The following is a 19,483-nucleotide window of genomic DNA, read 5'->3' on the forward strand; positions in this document are numbered from 1 at the left end:
CCTGACTGACAGCCGGCAGCAATGCAGAGGAAGTGTCAGTCAGGGGCGCAGTTACAGTGTTCTGTATTCTCAGAGCAGTGACTAAACCCAACTCTGTGGAGGGAATAAAGTTCATTCTCTCCCCGCTGCATTCAGCTGCATGCAGGCGCCGGGCAGCATAATAACACTGGTAACCTCCAGATTAACCCCATATCTGCAGGTTAATAGTGTTATTTATGGTGACAGGTTCTCTTTAATATATAAAATACAACCTTCACAGCAGGCTTGTACAGCGGTATTGCCGTGTGATGCCGGTCAGCAGCGGTATAAGGGGCAGTGGTTCCCCTGCTCCCGGGCCCTTAGCCCAGGCCCCCCTGAGGCAGCGCTACATGGCGGCAGTGAGGTCAGAGCAGCGCTGTTACCTGGGGTGACACCGAGCTGGAAATGTTTCCCATTCCGTTGGTGAGTATTGCACAGGACTCGTTTGCCAAAGGCTTCAATGCGATGAAACTGCATTTATTGTGCTTTGACAGCGACTCCCAGCGGTAGAATAGATGCGCTGCACCGAGCTGCTTTTGGTCGCAGGTCACACATCACAGTGTAGCCGCAGCCAGTGTGACCAGAGCGCACAGAGGGACTCTCCAGTCCTACTTCTGCAGTCCCGGCCAGTGAGCAGCACTGCAGAGCAGACGCCCGTTTCTGGCCTGGGACGCACCCTTTTCTTGTGCCTGTCACATACAGACACGCCCTCCCGCACCTGAACTCCGCCCTCTCTCACCTGTGCCCCGCCCTCTCTCATCTGAGCCCCGCCCTCCCTCACCTGTGCCCCGCCCTCCGGCTCTCCCCTGTGCGCAGTCCGCAGGCTCCGCTGCCGGCAGGACACACCATGTTTCGGGCAGCCGTGGGGAGTCTCCCTGGCCGGGCGCTGCCGGCAGTGGCTGCCGCTTTCCTGTGGCAGAAGGACAAGGAGAGGAACCGAGCAGCGACCGCGCCGAGGAGCTGGAGGGTGAGTGACGGCCGCTCACATTGCTCGGCCAGAATTAGCGCAGCCTGTGGGGTGTCTGGTGTGAACAGTGCGCTGAGGACATGAAGCTGCCGCCAGCCAGGACTTCTGCGCTCTGTACCAATAACTGGTTAATGGCCTCTCCCCATAGAGCTGTGCTCTGTGCTGCTTATCCCCGTGTTCTCTGCCTCTGATACATTGGTGTTTTATTAATGATCTAATGCTGCAGACCTGGAGCGCAGGGGCCAGAGACTGCAGACTGACCACAGCCATTGTTTTATTGCATTGAATATAATTGACACTTTCCATCAGTAGATGACGTCCCCCGAGCATGTGAACCGAGGTAAAGGGGGCATCCGGCCTCCTCCAGACCTGCGGTTATCATGTATGACTTCTATCCATGGTTTTCACATAAAACACCTATTAAAGTCTATGGAGCTGTTCACATACATGTGTTTTTTTGTGTGGACCTTATGGTCCTTTTTTTAAAAAGTCCAACTTAATAATATTATGTCTATTTATATAGCGCCAACATATTCCACAGCGCTTTACAATTCAGATAATTTCCAGACATTATCATCGCTGTCCCCATTGGGGCTCACAATCTACATTCCCTATCAGTACGTCTTTGGAGTTTGGGAGGAAACCCGAGAACACGGAGGAAACCCACACAAACACGGGGAGAACATACAAACTCCTTGCAGATGTTGTCCTTATTGATCAAAATCATCCATCAAAGTCTGAGTCCATGAAAATCATGAACACCATACGGATACCGTCCATTGTTAACATTGTAACTGGTGGGAGAAACGGTGCTATTTTTTTTTTTTTGTCATACAAGAAAATCACTGATCATTAAAATGGATGCCCCGACCAAATGGCGAAAATAATAAATAAATCACGATAATGATAAAGTTCATGATCATCTTTCAGTGTAAATGGCGCTTTAGTTACAGATAGCAGCAGGATAAAAGTGTTTTACTCATTTCCCACTAGCACCTTACTGACTCCCAGAAGTCCCCTGACCCGGTTTCAGAATGAAGAATATTGGGCCCACCAGATGATTTGATTCTGAGGGCCCACCTTTCTCCCCCACTCAAGAGCCCCATAGCAGCTACAAGGTTTTCCCTATGAACTCTCCTGAAGGAGAAGCCAGGGCCCACCGGAGGATTCTCCGCTTCTCTGGTGGGCCAGTCCACCCTGCCCTGAACCCCGGGTAAATGACAACCTGAGCTGAATCACCACATTTACAATTTGCTAATTCTCTGTGGTTAACATTGCAGGTTTTATCTGACACTACAGTCCAAGTACAAGCCACAATATGAAGACTGGTCGCAGGTCCCCTGACCAACACTCAAAAGCCTCAGAAGGACATACAAGGCTAAGTTCAGGTCAGGAGACCCCCAGACAGTCTGAGCATCGTGATCTGTACTCTGACCAAAAATGACAAGCCTTATGGAGATAATATATGGGAAACGTGTCCCAAGGCCTCCAACACCTTTCTTACCTGCTCTGGCCGATTCTTCCTCTCTGACCAAAAACATCATAGCTCCAGTAATTTAATACACACTTTGGTTTTATAACCAGGATTATCTTTAGGCCTCTTTCAGATGTCTTCTTTTTTTTATTCTTTTTGTGCTTACACTGGTTGACCGCAGCTATTAAAGGGGTTGTCCAATACTCAGACAACCCCTTCATGTTTGCTCTCAGAAAAATAACTTATACTCGCCTCCGGTGCCGGCATTTTCCTCCCCAGGGATTGCATGACGTTTTTACGTCGCACGAGCCCTGCAGCCAATCAGTGGCCACGTCACTCATCCCACCTTCGAACGTATGACACACATCCAGAGGACGTGAAAGAGCAGCAGCTCTAACTTCCTCCAGATGTATGTGACTTGTACAAAGGCGGGGAAAGTGAAGCGACCACTGACTGGCCACAGAGCTTGTATGACGTAAAAATATCATGCAATCCCAGGGAGAGACAGTGCCAACACCATGGATATGGCACCTGCACCAAAGGGGAGTATATGGGTGCAGTCAGACGGCCATATTATGCGTGTGAGGATAACATCGCAATCCTTGGACTGGCTGTCGGCTTTTCTGACCTGAGCTTGAGAACTGCATAGAAGTACATGCTGTCATGCTCCGGCCAGGAGAGCAGACCAGACCGAGCATTGTAATACGGCAGTCTGACTGCACCCTAAGTGTTATTATTTTTCTGGGGGGCAAACATACGGATTGAGAAGGGGTTGTATGAATAGTGGACACCCCCTTTAATCAACTGCAGATCGTCTGTTATTTAATAGCCTGTTTAGACAGGGTGACTGCACTACAATGTGCACAGAATGATCGCTCTGAACCAGCACTGGGCAGAACAGAAAGGTAGTTACCAAATACCTGCCTGTCAGCTCTTGGTCCTGTGAGAAAAAAAATAAGAAAAATGAGGTGGTGGGGTCTCTGTGCTTACCTTGAAAATCTCTACGGGAGTACTGAAAACAAGTTAGACCTGCAGTAGTAATAATCTGGAGTTTCCTTAAAAATAATCCAGGGAGTCCAATACCTGGCAAGGAAGAGACAGATCTTCCATTCTACGAATTTGGTTAAGTTCAGAAAACAAATTCTGAGCGGTGTGGGTGTTGACTGTTTCCGATACTTAGGAATAAGTCTTCGACTCAGCTGATAGGAGGTGAGGAGCAATTTCTTGTGACGTGAAGCATAGATATCACCAAGCAAGACTATGGTAAAGCCGTGGAAGGCTGAATACAAGTTACTAAGTTTGTTATAGAAATCACAGTCACCTAATGTCACGGGTGTGTCAGATGTGACAGTCACCCTGCAGTTGGTTGCAGGAGATCTCTTTGGCATTACAGACACCTTCTTAGAATCTGTCTCACTCTAGGACCCAGCGGCTACCTCCCTCCTGCTCTAATTAACACCCTGGCCTGGGTGTTTAAATACTTTGTTTGTTACTGGGTAGTGCCGGTGATATTCACATGAACCCTTGTGAAGGCTCGGAGCTGTTGCAGTCTGCTTACTTCCTCTTTGGTGCTCCCTGAAGTTGGCTCAAGCTAAGTTACTTTCCCCGTGTCTTGTCTCCATTTTCTGTCTTTGGTTGTTAGTCGGGACTGACCAGTGCTCACCCCCCTCCCTAGTCAGGGCCTAGTTCTAGGGAGATACAGGGTTTTAGGTTCCTGATCAGTGATTGGTGAGAAACCAATATAGGGATGGTAGGGAAGACAGTGTGATATCAGATCAGCCTAGGAGGTCTCCACCCCCTCTTTCCTTAGTGTCTGGGCTCCCTTCCCCTCATCCCTTTGTGTTGCACTTTCTTTCCTACATTGTGCATGACACCTAAAAGGGGTAGCTACGTGGGCTTTCCAACCACGTGTGTGTATATGATTCATGGTGGAGCACAATGCCAACACGTGACAGATGTGGAGGGAAATAGTTTGTAAATTAGTAGGACACCGGTACCATCTTAAAAGAATCTTGTAATTCTCCTGGGGATAACTGCATAGAGATGAGTTATGCATTGAGTAAAATCTCAGACCTGTTTTCAGAAGGTCTCTCCAAATATTCCTCACATCTGTTGGAAAAAGGAGGATCCAAACTTGATTCCTGCACTCTTTGAAACAGCCCATAGAAAAGATACAGAACAAAATAGAAGATCCTTCAGTAGACCGATATTCTAAAACGTAGCAAGCTGTCTATGTACATCAGTCTGAGAGTACAAAGCTCTGCAATAACTGTCTATAAAGATACCAGCCTGAAAGAGCCCGGGAAGTAGAATAGGTTTAGAAGTGACAGAAGATGGTGCAGACATGAGTTTTCTGGTGAGAAAGGGGATAAGTTATGAGGTTGGGCTGGAAACAGATGGTTGGTGACCATAAGTTTCTCAAAGGCTTGGATGGAGTGGAGTAATGCTCTGGACTCAGCAGTGGAGACCCGTTCTTTGGAATGGTGACTCGCGTTTCTCTGGTAGTCCGATGGGTAAGTCTGGGTTTGGTGAATAATAAAATGTTACCTGTCTGACTTGATTTTGTTGGCTGTAAAGTATAGTGTAAGAGAAATAATGCTGAGGTTGCTTAGTCCTAGAGAAGGGAAATCTTTATGCTTCAGCATACCAGGACTTTTTTGGGCAATTGTATTCTCCAACATTGTAGGAACAGTTTGGGAAAGATCATTTTCTGTCTCAGCATGACTGTGTCCAAACAAAGTTGATACAGGCATGGTCAAGTGAGTTGGTGTGGAAAAACGTGACTGGCTCAACCCCATCAAACACCTTTAGGGTGAACTTCCATGGAGATTGCAAGCCAGGCCGTTCAAAATCCTTTTTCACGGGCAGTGCCTTCATGTTTATATTTTTATTCTCTCCTACCCTGGGCAGCAAAAGTGGTCCATGCTGCTTGGGTCGCCATCTGATGCAAACCTGGGTTTAGAGAGTGTCCGAGGGATGAGGGAATTCAGGTGGAAAAGCCAAGAAAGGCACGGCGCTTGTAATCTCACTTCCTCATCTGCTGAGCGATGCACATTTTTATATTTGGGCTTTTTGTAGGTTGTAGCTTGATAGTTGTCGGATTATTGCTTTATACAGTTGTTGATGGGTTTTCTTCAATTTTTCGCAGTATAAATTGTAAAGATTGATCACTACTGTTCTAAGTGAATATAAAATGACTCAAAGTACAGATGTTATAGTTTTCAAAAGAACGCTTCACTAGCAAAGTTAGCTCGGCATGGTTATTCTTTGTACATAACTGCACAGCTCCGCTCCATTAATGCAAAGTAAATGGTCATTTATACAGAATGTGAAGCACGTGTGTTGCTCTTTCTGTTGTTTTGCATGGAAGTCCCACACATTGGCAAGCAAGCCTGGTTAGCAACTGTTGGTACTCCGATAGTAAAAACAAACAATGGAGAATACAGAATATGTATGGCCGCCTTGCCGTTGACAGTGGTGTGCTATGCAGGTTCTAGCGGCGCAGAGTAGTCTGCACCTACCATACACTTATGGCATATTTTATGGATGTGCCATAAATGTACAAGATCATAAGATGGAAATTACCCTTACCACCTTCACAACCTTGGGATTTTTTGTTTTTGCGTTTTTGTTTTTTTGCTTCCAGAGCCATAACTTATTTTTTCTGTCAATATGACCGTATGAGGGCTTGTTTTTTGGTCGTGTTGTACTTTTGAACCACACCATTGGTTTTACCATATAGTGTACTGGAAAACGGGAAATAGAGTCCAAGTGCCGTGAAATTGCAAAAAAAAGTGCAATTCCACAATTGTGTGTGTGTTTTGTTTTTTTTTTCCCCATGTTCACTAAATTCTAAAACTGACCTGGTAATACGATTCCCCAGGTCATTACGAGTTCGCAGATACCAAACATGTATAGGCTCATTTATTTAAGCGATGGAAAAAAAATGGAGCCATTTTCCGAGACCCATAGCGTCTCCATTTTTCAGGATTTGGGGCTGTGTGAGAACTTATTTTTTGCGCACTGAGCTGACATTTTTTATCAATATCATTTTGGGGTAGATACAATGTTTTACATTTTATTACAATGTTGCAGCGACCAAAAAAACCCCATAATTCTGGTGTTTCAAGTTTTTCTTCTCGTTACGCCGTTAACTGATTGATTTAATTTAGTGTATATTTTGAGCGGACGTTTCTGAACATCGTGATACCAAATATGTGTATTTTTTTTTTATTTTATTTTTTACTAGCTGTACCCGGCCACGTGTTGCTGTGGCTCAGTCTGGTTAAATGGAAAAGAAAGAAAAGAGAAAGTGTACGTTTCTAAAATCTGTAATTTCACAATGCTTGTGGGTATACGATATTTTGTGTTGTTCCATTGTCTGTGTAGATATAGAGATTGTCTGGTTTGCCTATTCTAGAACACGCAACATTAGAATTGTCCATGTGAGAAGCAATCCGTGTCTAGATTCAAACCTATTCTAAAGATTGGCCGTGAGCTTTATTGATGGTGATTGCAAACGCCAATAGAATTGGGAATTACAATCTCTTAAATCGAAATGGCATATCCGTTGGAACCATAGGAATGTGAGGAATGCGGACATCTTCACCTTCGAAAGGTCCTGTCAAGATTGTTGCTTCAACGACTTTGCTCATTAATTGTTTTACTGCAAGCCGCGTGTCGTTGCAAAGCTTTGGCTGGTTGATATTTCGCAACATGATAATTGGCACAACGATTTTCAATTGCAGTACGTGCGGTGGCATCTATGGCAGATCGAGTGAATTCAAAAATTCTGTTGCATAATTAACCTCTTCATCTGTTTCCACAACAGTGTCGACGGACTTGTATGTGACTGCCTCGCTTTGAATGTGAGACTGAATAATATTGTTAAGTTCGTAGACGTCTTTGTTCTTGGCCGCAAGAATAGCTAGTTCACTCAGCCAATCGTGATTCTTATAATTGGTTTGAATATTTTTTCAAACAATTTTTCATTTGACGTCACTAAATTGCAGAAGTTATGAGGCAATGAAATTCATCCTGAAGTCAGATGAACCAGCACCTTTCCGTTCCCAATTTCCAGCAATTGATGTGAGAATTTTTCAGCTGATCGATCGTTTTGCAGCTGGACACGCATATTTGTAGTTAATTTTAATGTCTTTACGTGTCTCCACAAAGTAGAGTATTTCAGGCAAGCATTTATTTCGTCCGCTGGTGTCAATCGTGGAATTATAGGTAATGTTTGCCTGAAATCTCCTGCAAGCAATATTAATGCGTTCCCAAATGGTCTGATGTTTCCACATAAATCTTGCAATGATCAAGAGCCTTGAGCGTTTTTTTTTCGCCATTTTGCATTCATCCCAAACAATAAGTTTACATTTCTGTAATACTTTTCCCATGTCGGATGCTTTGGAAATGTTGCACGTGGGAGTTTCAATGAATTGCATTTTCAGTGGCAATTTCAAAGCGGAATGAGCAGTTCTTCCACCTGGTAGCAATGTCGCAGCTATTCCGGACGACGCAAGAGCTAAGGCTTCGTCATTTTGGGATCGAATTGGTGCCAGAATCAGTCTAAGGACTTTTACCAGTTCCTCCTGCCGCATCTAAGAAGATCTCCGACTATAACAATTACCACTTCGTCTATAGTTGGAGCATTGAATCTTCGCCAATGTTCTTCAGCAGGTGCTTTGTCCGCATGAATAACAATCTTGTGTGTATCAGATGGCATCATGTCAATTGCTGCTTTGAACGAATGCACTAAATTATTTTTTTCGTGAAGAAGTTCTTGCAGTTGGGAAACGATGGACCTTTTCATGCTGGTAGAAATTCCGCAGCGTGCATTAATTTCATCATTGCCGTCACCGATTTAAATACATTTGTAGGAATTTATGTTGACCATCTGGGAACGGAAGCAGGGAGCCGGTTTTATGATAAATTTGTCCTTTCACTTTGAAAGTTGGCATGAATTGAGCTGTTACGATTCCAGCGCCGAACGACGTCATTTGGAAGCATGTTATATTTCCTGATGTTAGATAGGAAATGCTTTGATTCAGCGGTATATCCGGAAAGCAAAGTTTTTAATGGCTCTGGCGGTTCTCCAAGTTGAGGCAATTTAATTTTTCCGGCGGTGCAACACATCCCTTTAGTTTCTCAATTAAATTTCAGAGCCTTGCAATGAGGACACACTTCAGTCATAGTGCCGATGAGAACATGCCGCCTCATATTAATTATAATCATCATCTGGGTTGTACCGAAATGCAAGGCGATTGTAATCGCGTGATTGCTGCGCACGGAGTCGTGTTTGACGCTGATCTGCTGTTTCTCGTTCACGTCTTTCAGCCACTCTCAGCCTGTCGCGTTCATTCTGCAGCTTCAGATCTGCTTTGTTCTCAACAGAACGCTATCGCTGTGCTCTCAGCCGCGCATCCTCAAGTCTGGCTGCACGTCGCTCTGCTGCTTCCTCGGCACGTATTTGAGCCATTCTTTGTCTGTTTCGCTAGTTCGCTGATGTCCGTTCTTCCTCAGTTTGATTGACAATTACTCGTTGCACTGCTTCCGCTCCGCGAGTACGACGACCTTACTTTGATCTTCTGCAAGGCATTATTTGGGTGACCTAAAGCAGATCAATTGCACTGAAAAAGAAGGAAAGTTAAAAAAGGAAAAAGCACAAACTAAAAAAGAAAAACAAAAAGAAACAAAACAAAATATTTCAATTCAAACGCAGAATAAACTATACTCATGAAATGAACGCTATGGTAAACGACACAGCTCAATTCCAACGCAAATGTCACTCGAAATAATTTATTTTCGTTTTGATTTAGTTTAATCTATGAAAATTCAATTTAACAATGCAATCGGAAACATTGAAATGGAATCTTAAAATCGGAAATTTGTAAATCGTGAAATTGAAATATTTAGTGTAGCGTGTGTTGCTTTTACGTCCAACAGATGGGTATATAGAAACGTGTGTATTTGAATGCAACGTTGTGTCAAAATTTCAAAGCAATCGGTGAAGAACTTTCGGAGATTTAAGATTTTGAACAAATGAACATTCACATTTTTATATATATAGATTGTTTTATTTTGAATGGGGCAAAAGGGGGGTGATTTGAACTTTTCCCCTCCCCCATGACAGCACACCTTGAGAGAGGATCCGTCCCACCAAGGACAGGAAACCGTCTGAAATAAAAGGGCGGTACCTCTCCCTCGCTTCAGTTGGTTTCCTGTCCTTGATGGGGAACCTGTCTGGAAGAAAGAAGACTTACCTGGGGCTGTCCTGGTGTGGAAGAGCGGGCACTGGCCTGTGCACCGGGTTCAGTATCCCAGAAGCGCCGTCCGCAGCTTCCCCTGGGGTCTCTGCGCCGAGCGGGGCGCACGCGGTGAGGCAGGCTCTGTCCTCCCGGAGACCGCGGCGCCGTCCTCCCCCTGCAGTGTGGAACGCTTCCGGGTGTGACGCGCCTGACGTCACGGCGCAGGGCACGCTGGGAGCGGCGCGCTGGGTGACGTCAGGAGGCGGCGCCGATCCAAGATGGCGGCGCCCATCGGAGCGTCCCAGGCCGTTTTTTTTTTTTTTTTTTCAACGGAGCTCCGGCCTGAGGAAGGGGGAGGGCCCACAGACCGGAGGAGGCTGGATGGCCCTATATTTAAGGGGGGGGGAGCTATCCTGGAAGCGTGGTGCGCTTCTGAGACATGGCTGATCCAGATAGCCAGGAGCAGCAGCAGCTTACCCCCCCACCTCAGCAACAGAAAAAGCAGAGGGATGCATCGTATACAGACAGCCGCTCGAGTAATCGTAGTGGCAGCCGCAGGAGTAAGGCTTCGAGTGCCTCGGGACCATCCAGAATGGAATCGGTTCCGCGACAGCCTCCGAATCCGGTACCCGTTTGTGACCTCCGAGGGTGAGTGAGCTTCGTGAATGTCACTGGTTAATAACGGGAAGTCTCTTATGTGCTTCCTTTTTTTAGGAGCCTAAGAAGAGTAGTGCCAAGCAAAAGCATAGAATGTGTGCCCTTTGCCAAGCTTCTCTCTCAGTAGAGTGGCAGAAACCACTTTGCCAGGGCTGTGTGACCAAAACCATAGCTGAGAATTCCCGGGATTTTGCTGCAGATTTAAAGTCCATAGTACATGCAGAAGTTCAGGGGTCCCTGAAAGGGTTCCTTAGAGGGAAGAAAAGGCCCCGTAGAGAGGTTTCCACCGTCTCTGATTCCTCCCAGTCCGAGGAGCAGTGGGATTCATCGTCCTCTTCCTCATCGGGGGGCGGTAGACCCTGCTTCCCCATTGAGAATACAGACAGACTGGTTAGGGCAGTAAGATCAACCATGAGTCTGGAGGAAGAGAGAGCATCTAAATCCCGGGAGGACATCATGTTTGCGGGCTTGGGAGAGAAGAAGAGACGCTCATTTCCGGTTAACAGTAAGATTCAGGGCCTCATTGACCGGGAGTGGAGGAGACCTGAGAGATCAGGGGCTTTACCCTCCTTCTCCAAAAGAAGGTACCCCTTCGAAGAGAAGGATGCGGAACCTTGGGATAAGATCCCCAGGTGGACGGGACTGTGGCAAGGTCATCGAAAAGATCTTCCCTGCCCTTGGAGGACTCTGGCGTCCTAAAAGATGCCCTGGATAAAAGAGCTGACTCCTTCCTGCGCCACACGTGGGAGGCGGCGGCAGGTGGCCTAAAACCAGCGGTGGCTAGCACCTGTGTGGCGAGGTCCTTGATGGTGTGGCTCCAACAGCTGGAAGACCAGCTTAAAGATAAAAAGGTCTCCAGACAGGCAATACTTGCAGAGCTACCTCTAATACAAACAGCATCGGCCTTCCTGGCCGACTCTTCAGCTGACTCGGTCAGACTGTCAGCTAGAGCAGCGGGACTATCCAACGCAGCCAGGCGGGCCTTGTGGCTCAAAGGTTGCCCAGGCGACCTACCTTCGAAACAGAAACTGTGCTCCCTCCCATGTGATGGTAGACTCCTGTTTGGCCAAAAGTTAGAAGACCTGTAGGAAAAAGCAGGCGATAAAACCAAAGGGTTCCCGGGATTTTCGGGGGAACCAAGAAGATTTAGTTTTCGGAGGAGAAAATTTAACCGGGGTCGTCCTCCGGGAGACAAAAAGAAATGGGAAGCCAAGTCCAAAAAAGAATCGGGCTACATGTTTGGAGGACCATCCTCGAGTTCGAAGAGATCCTCCCAATGACGCCAGGCTGGAAGTGGGTGGAAGGCTTTCCCACTTTCTTCCAGCTTGGGATGCGATAACAGCAAACCCCTGGATTCTGAAAATTATCAGTGGGGGCCTGAAGATCCGGTTCAGCCAGACCCCCTGGCGGACCTTTGTGGTTACCCCCCTACGAAAGGTCCAGGAAGAACAATTAGCCCTGGAAACAGAAGTGTTAGAGTTAGTAGGAAAGCAGGTCCTTCTCGAAGTACCAGCAACACAGAGAGGGAGGGGGTTCTATTCCCCACTATTCATGATAAAAAAAACAAACGGGTCCTTAAGGACCATCATCGACCTCAGGAGTCTGAACCAAGTAGTAGAAAACCAGACTTTCAAGATGGAGTCAGTAAGCTCGGCAGTGAAGCTCTTACATCGCAACTGCTTTATGGCTGTAATAGACTTGAAGGACGCATATTATCACGTCCCAATCCATCCGGAGTATCTGAGAGTAGCCCTGTTTATTCAGGGGAAGCTGAGGCATTTTCAGTTTGCTGCCCTACCCTTTGGCCTCTCCATTGCCCCGAGAATATTTACGAAACTAATAGCAGAAGTGACAGCCTTCCTACGGATCAAGAATGTAGTGATCGTGCCATATTTAGACGACTTCTTGATAATAGGGAAAACAGAAGCCCACTGCTCCAGTCAGCTCCTAGTGGTCACGGAAGTGTTGCATCAGCTGGGGTGGTTAGTAAATTTCCAAAAATCAAGACTAACCCCCTCCAGGACTCAGACCTTTCTGGGTCTAATCCTAGACTCTCGTCGCCAAACCTGCTTCCTCCCAGAGGACAAAATCTGCAGGTTGATTGCATTAGTCTCGAAGGCCATTCAAGCTCCAGAGATGTCTCTGAGAGAGGCAATGTCCCTCCTGGGTTCTATGACGGCCTGTCTCCCAGCAGTAATGTGGGCCCAGGGGCATATGAGGCGGCTTCAGTAGGAGGTCCTGTCAGCACAGAGGTCCTGCAACGGGCATTTAGAAGGCAGGCTCTCTCTCTCCCCACAAGTAGTAGATTCCCTTTCGTGGTGGACAGTCAGGGGAAATCTAACCGCAGGCGTTCTATGGTCCAGACCAGTAGATCGGGTAATTACGACCTACGCAAGCAGTTCCGGATGGGGGGGTCATCTGGCAGAACTCGCAATACAGGGTCACTGGGCTTACCACGAGGGGGGAGCATCCTCAAAGTTAAAGGAGCTTTGGGCCGTAGAAAGATCCCTCAGGGGCTTCCTCCCTCACATCCAAAATCACCATGTCCAGGTCAGGTCCGACAACCGGACAGCAGTAGCCTATGTGAATCACCAAGGAGGGACAAGGTCACGCCCTCTGATGGTGGTGGCAGACAGGATCCTTGGTCTAGCAGAGCGAAACCTCCTATCCCTCAGCGCCCTTCACATAAAGGGGATATAAAACGTGAAAGCAGATTTTCTAAGCCGCCATACCCTAAGACAGGGGGAGTGGGGGTTGAACCCGGAGGTCTTCCATCTGATTGTCCAGTTATGGGGGCAGCCAGACATAGACCTGTTCGCCACAAGGGCAAACAGAAAGGTGCAGAGATTTTGCTCCCTAAATCCGGCAGAAAATCCCCATGCCGTAGATGCCCTCCAGATTCCTTGGGGGTTCAGGAAGGCCTATGCCTTTCCGCCATTAGTGATGATTCCAGTAGTGGTGAGGAAGATCCGGGAGGAAGGCGCCAGGGTGATTTTGATAGCCCCTTTTTGGCCCAAGAGGCCTTGGTTCTCTCTGCTTCGGCTAATGTCGGTGTCAGATCCCTGGATTCTACCAGAGAGGCCGGACCTTCTCATGCAGGGACCAGTATTCCATGCCCAGGCCAGGGGGTTCCATCTTTCGGCATGGAATTTGAGAGGTCGCTATTGAGTAGCAAGGGGTTTTCACCAGGCTTAGTTTCTACTTTATTGGGGAGCAGAAAACCAATTACAACTAAGATTTATAGCAGGGTTTGGGGTAAATTCCTAGAGTTTATAGATATCCCGCTATCGAGCAAACCTCCGATCAGAGGGATCCTGGAATTTCTGCAAAAGGGGTGGGACCTGGGTCTAGCTACAGGGACCCTTAAGGTTCAAGTTTCAGCTTTGGGAGCACTCTACAATTGTAATCTGGCTGGGAATAGGTGGATCTCGAGGTTTATCAAGTCCTGTGCCAGAGCAGGACCGGTTAGATCCTTGGGTGTTCCTCCTTGGGACCTGAACTTAGTCTTGAACGCTCTTAGTAGTGAACCATTTGAACCTCTACACAAGGTTTCTCCAAAAATTCTCACCCTTAAGACCATCCTCCTAGTGGCCTTAACGTCAGCCCGTAGGGTGGGTGATCTGCAGGCCCTTTCGGTTAATCCTCCTTACACACAAATCTTTGAGGATAGGGTCACCTTGCGGCCAGATCCAGCATACCTTCCCAAGGTGGTATCTAGATTTCACCGTAGTCAGGAGATTGTGCTACCCTCGTTCTGCAGCAATCCCAAGAACCCAGGGGAAGTCAGGTTCCATAGCCTAGATGTTAGGAGGTCCCTGCTACAGTACATTCACATGACTAGTCTGTGGAGGAAAGACGGTTCTCTGTTCCTGGCCTTTCAAGGGTGTAGGAAAGGTCACGGGGTGTCCAAGGGTACCATCTCTAGGTGGCTCAGGGAGGCCATTTGCTTAGCCTATACGTCCACAGGGGTTCCAGCCCCGGACAATGTGAGGGCTCATTCCACCAGAGCCGTTGCAACCTCCTGGGCAGAGAGAGCAGACGTCTAGATCAAGCAGATATGTAGGGCTGCTACTTGGTCTACACCATCCACCTTCTTTAAGCACTATCGGTTGGATCTATCCTCTTCTGATCTCACCTTTGGGAGAAGGGTACTTCAGGTGGTGGTCCCTCCCTAGGGTGCTCATAAATTCTCCAAAATTCTCTCAAGGTGTGCTGTCATGGGGGAGGGGAAAACACCAAGGTTACTTACCAGTAGCCGGTTTTTCCTGAGCCCATGACAGCACCCGTAGTTTCCCCCCCTTATTTTTTCTATGTTTCTCACACCCTGGTGTGCACTGTTTGGGGTGGTGTGTATATGTATATTGTGGTGTTGGTTATGTGCCTAACCTGTTTAGGGAGGTCCTCTCAATGCTCTGTAAACAACTGAAGCGAGGGAGAGGTACCGCCCTTTTATTTCAGACGGTTTCCTGTCCTTGGTGGGGCGGATCCTCTCTCAAGGTGTGCTGTCATGGGCTCAGGAAAAACCGGCTACCGGTAAGTAACCTTGGTGTTTTTATATATTTTTTTAAAAACCTTTTTTTTTTTCTACTTTTTACTTGCTTCAATAGTTTACTTAGGAGACTCGAAGCTGCGATCATCTGATTGCTTGTGGTACACAAAAGCCTGCTATTTAGCAGAAATCATCTCTATTCCCACTTATTAAACCTGACAGGGCACACCTGTGAAGTGAAAACCATTTCAGGTGACTACCTCTTGAAGCTCATCAAGAGAATGCCAAGAGTGTGCAAAGCAGTCATCAAAGCAAAAGGTGGCTACTTTGAAGAACCTAGAATATAAGACATATTTTCAGTTGTTTCACACTTTTTTGTTAAGTATATAATTCCACATGTGTTAATTCATAGTTTTGATGCCTTCAGTGTGAATGTACAATTTTCATAGTCATGAAAATACAGAAAAATCTTTAAATGAGAAGGTGTGTCTAAACTTTTGGTCTGTACTGTATATATATAGATAGATAGATAGATAGAAATAGAGAGATAGATATAGTACAAGGCCAAAGATTTCACTTCTTACATTACATGAGTGATATCTATTGTAAATGCTACAATAGCTCAGAAACCGTCGAATCCTCGCAGCGCACAGTGCTGACCGGACAGTATAGTCCCCCATACAGTATTATGGGCACCACATAGTCCTCCATACAGGATACTGGTCCCCATAAACCGCTCCATACAGGATACTGGTCCCCATTTAACGCTCCATACAGGATACTGGTCCCTATATAACGCTCCTGACAGGATACTGGCCCCCATATAACGCTCCTGACAGGATACTGGCCCCCATATAACGCTCCTGACAGGATACTGGCCCCCATATAATGCCCCATGCAGCATGTCACTTGTCCCCCCCCCCCCACCATATAATGCCCCATGCCTCATACATATACAAAAAAAAAAATCAAATACTCACTTCTCACCTGCTGCCGCTGCTCCGGACCACTCACCCGTACTGGAGTCTTCCCGCTCTGCGCTGTGACGGCTCAGGAGAGCGCGGTGTAAAGACGTCACTGCGCCCTCTGACCTGAGACTTCACAGTGCAGCAGAAGCGGAAGAGACAGGAGCTGCTGCGGAGGCACGGAGAGAGGTGAGTATTGTGCCGGCTGCCAGGGCCCCGAGCAAGCGGGGGGGTGGGGGGGGAGGGCGCTGGCACCGCATCGTTCACGGGTCCCATAGCGCGCCGGGGTGCCCGACGGTGAGTGGGGGGCCCCCCGCCTGCTCAGGGTCCCGGTACTTGCCCGGGTGCTGGCGCCGGCCCTTGGTAAAATCCTGGACCCAGAGGGTATCAGGGCATACATGCCCATGAACACGATTGCCATTTTAAGCACCATTTTTAATTGCGATCGAACAATCGCTTGCTGGCCCGCTTTTGTCTAGTGTGCATGGTGGAATATAAATGAGTCCTGTGAGTACGTTCTTACTACATTTGATTTGTAAAGGCCTTTTTACACATCTCAATAATAATCTGTCCAGTAAACTTTGGTTGTTGTGTGGCGGCGCCTCAAGATGGAGGCGCGGAGGCCTGCAGCCTAGAAGTGAGTGTGTTGCACCCCACACCTGACAGCACATTGGAACTGGGACACACTTTTCCTGTAAAGAGCCAGGACGTTATGGAGCTGCAGCTCGTCCACAGCTATCGCCCTCAGTCACTTTACAGTAGAACAGCATCAAGGAACTAAAGAAGCAGAGCTGATTGACAAAGTTAGTTTTGAAGCAAACTAGTCCAGCAGCATAGCAGAGACTACTCGCCAAAGTAGCAGAGCAGGCACATCGGTTAGACAGTAAGGCTATGTTCACACATGTTGGGTTTTTCAGCGTCACATATCTGCAGCAAAACCCAACTCTGACAGGAAATCAGCTGCGTCAAAAACGCAGATTTTGCTGCGTTTTTTTTCACTGTCCTTCTGTCTCTATGAATGTACATAACGTTCTGTGGGGAAAAAAAATCTCATTCTGGTTTTGGCATAGTGGGGGAGGTGAATTGTTCTGGAATAGTTTAGCCATTAGCAATGCATTGAGTTTGTGTGACACTATTTACTTTCACACTATGGGGTCTGCCATTCAGTTGCACGGGTATTGTTCAATTTCACACCTCCCTGGGCCACAGGTATTGTTCAATCTCACAGGTAGCTCAGCTACTGTTTACACTGTACACATCATTAATTTAATTAAATTCGACTAATATAAACCATCCAAGTGACCAGGACAAGATGGTAAAATCACAAAAATAAGTTTCACATACTGCTGTACTTGCTTATTTTAACGAAAAACGCAGCAAAACCTGATAGCTATGTTCACACCATGTTTTTTTCACCACTCATTACTTTCAATGGGTAAAAAACGCTGAAAGAAGTGACACGACATATTCCAAAAACCTAATCAAGGCACAAAATACACAACAACAAAAAAAGCAACATGTGTGAACAGAGAATTCTGATTTCTCATAGACTTTGCTGGTACTGCAAAACGCAGCAGAAAATTTGCATAAAAATATGCAGCAAAAAACGCTGAAAAACCCAACATGTGTGAACATAGCCCAATAGCTGAGTTGGGTTTAGCACAGAGTCCAGACAGAACTGACAGAAGTGGAGCAGAATTAATCATCTATGTAGAAGAAGAATTTGATGCAAATTAAAAACTAGTATGGGCGTCACTAATGGGCTGTAAGGCAGACACTGTGCACTACCGGTGTGTCACCTTTTAATAATCAAAATAAAATAAGAATTAGATAAAAAATGCACAAATGTAGTAATCTGACATTTTGATTGTGGCAGATGTGGGTTTGTCTGGATGTTCAGGATAGGGATGAAAAATAAAAAGGTACTGCTCTGGGAAGAAGGGGAGGAAAAAAACGAAAACGCAAAAACGGTAAAATTCCAAGGTGGAGAAGGGGTTAAGCAGGCATGGGCACTTCTTGGCTACATTTAATTACAGGTTATTTCTCTTGCATCTCATAACAATCCAGCAAAAGATTCTCATAGATTGTAAGCTTGCGAGCAGGGCCCTCTCTCCTCCTGCTATCTGTTCATTTATGTGATTATTGTTGTTCTATAATGTCTTTTTGTCTGTACAAGTCCCTGCTAAAATGTAAAGTGCTGCAGAATATGTTGGCGCTATAGAAATAAAAATTATTATTTATTATGGGAGCCTTCATCTTCCTCTGTGAGGGCCGCACGGGTCGAGGGGTAACGCTACAGCTGCTCAGTTACTCTCAGTTCCCATCTGACTAATGAGGACCCCACTGCTTGGGGTGCGTTTGTACGACTCCTCACTAGAACCTTGAAAGTCCACTGTTCTCGGTAGGAGAGTTTAGGTCCCAACATGGTGACCATTGCTTCCTTTCAATATACACAATCGAGTTCACTTTCACTGTAGACAACTGTTCGCTAAAGTCCTGCTAATACAATCCCTTCTCGCGTTCAATCCCCTTTAATTCAGGGGAAGTAGAAGGCCCCCTTTAAGTTCCGTACCGTTTAGGTGGCCTTCCTGGCCTGGGTTCCAGTTTGCCAAATGTCTCGTTAGGTTTCCTTGGTCCTTAGGACGTATTATCTGATGTCCTGTGATCTCCCCTCTTCACACACAACACGCTATAATGTGTCGGGCTGCAAACTGTCAGACCTTAGATCTGTCTTTGCTGAACACTGGGCTCTAACTATCTCACTATCAGGACGTTTGTCTTCTGTCTTCCTACATAGCCCCTCTCATTCTGGGCTAGTCCCAACTATTAAGCAAAAAACTGGCCAAATAAGTAATGTTAGATGAACCATAGTACTAAGACAAGGTGTCAAGCACTAGGTTCGTGTTGCCTACTCATTAGTTATATGCAAGAAGAGGAGAACAAGGGAGTAACATGGCAAAAAGAGACAAAATTTTATTTAGTTATAAATTTCCAAAGTGGTAAGGGTTTTACAAAAAATCACAAAAGCAAGGGGATGAGGAAAGAAGGTGCCAGAGACGGGGCAATCCCTGGAAAACGACGCAGGACAAACCAACACTGTGGGTACATGGAGACATTAGTATATAAAAGGTGGGAAGTAGTATAAATATATAAATAGATAAAGGAATATGGACATGCGACAAATGGGGAAATTACCCCCTTGTAGGACAAAGAACACCTCGGTGTGGACAGAAATAAATTAATAAATATCATGTGCAAATTGCAAGTAATAAATACTGACCGAGATGAAGTCCAAACATTAGGTTAAGTATATATATAATACACCATATTAACATAGAATGCAAAGTCCATACAATATCCAATGTGTACCCAAGGTATGAGTTAAATAACTCACCCAAAATGAAATGACACAAGTGAAGGAGAGCCCGCGGATACCAGGAAGACCCCAGTGAGTACTGCCGGTGAGGAACGCGCCCCGACGCGCGTTTCGCCGATCTTTGTCAAGAGGCGCCTTGCAATTTGCACATGATATTTATTCATTTATTTCTGTCCACACCGAGGTGTTCTTTGTCCTACAAGGGGGTAATTTCCCCATTTGTCGCATGTCCATATTCCTTTATCTATTTATATATTTATACTACTTCCCACCTTTTATATACTAATGTC

At 46.3% G+C, this 19,483-nt stretch overlaps 1 protein-coding gene across 2 annotated transcripts in view; it reads left to right on the forward strand.

Moving 5' to 3' along the window:
- Positions 1 to 782: 782 nt before the first annotated feature.
- Positions 783 to 19,483, forward strand: part of PLA2G4F (phospholipase A2 group IVF) — a 114,148-nt gene continuing 95,447 nt past the window's right edge. Inside the window, exons 1-2 of one of the 2 annotated variants that reach the window (XM_073639098.1) lie at positions 867 to 985; positions 2,266 to 2,373. Coding sequence is in view for 1 of the 2 variants with exons in the window: in XM_073639097.1 (XP_073495198.1) it covers positions 866 to 985 (120 nt within the window). In the remaining variant the exon portion in view is untranslated. Of the gene's footprint in view, positions 986 to 2,265; positions 2,374 to 19,483 lie in introns of both variants that reach the window. The other variant, XM_073639097.1, reaches the window with a different exon arrangement.

The sequence above is a fragment of the Phyllobates terribilis genome, unplaced genomic scaffold (assembly GCF_046119375.1).
Source record: "Phyllobates terribilis strain yellow unplaced genomic scaffold, ASM4611937v1 Scaffold_7__3_contigs__length_470593459, whole genome shotgun sequence".
NCBI lineage: Eukaryota > Metazoa > Chordata > Amphibia > Anura > Dendrobatidae > Phyllobates > Phyllobates terribilis.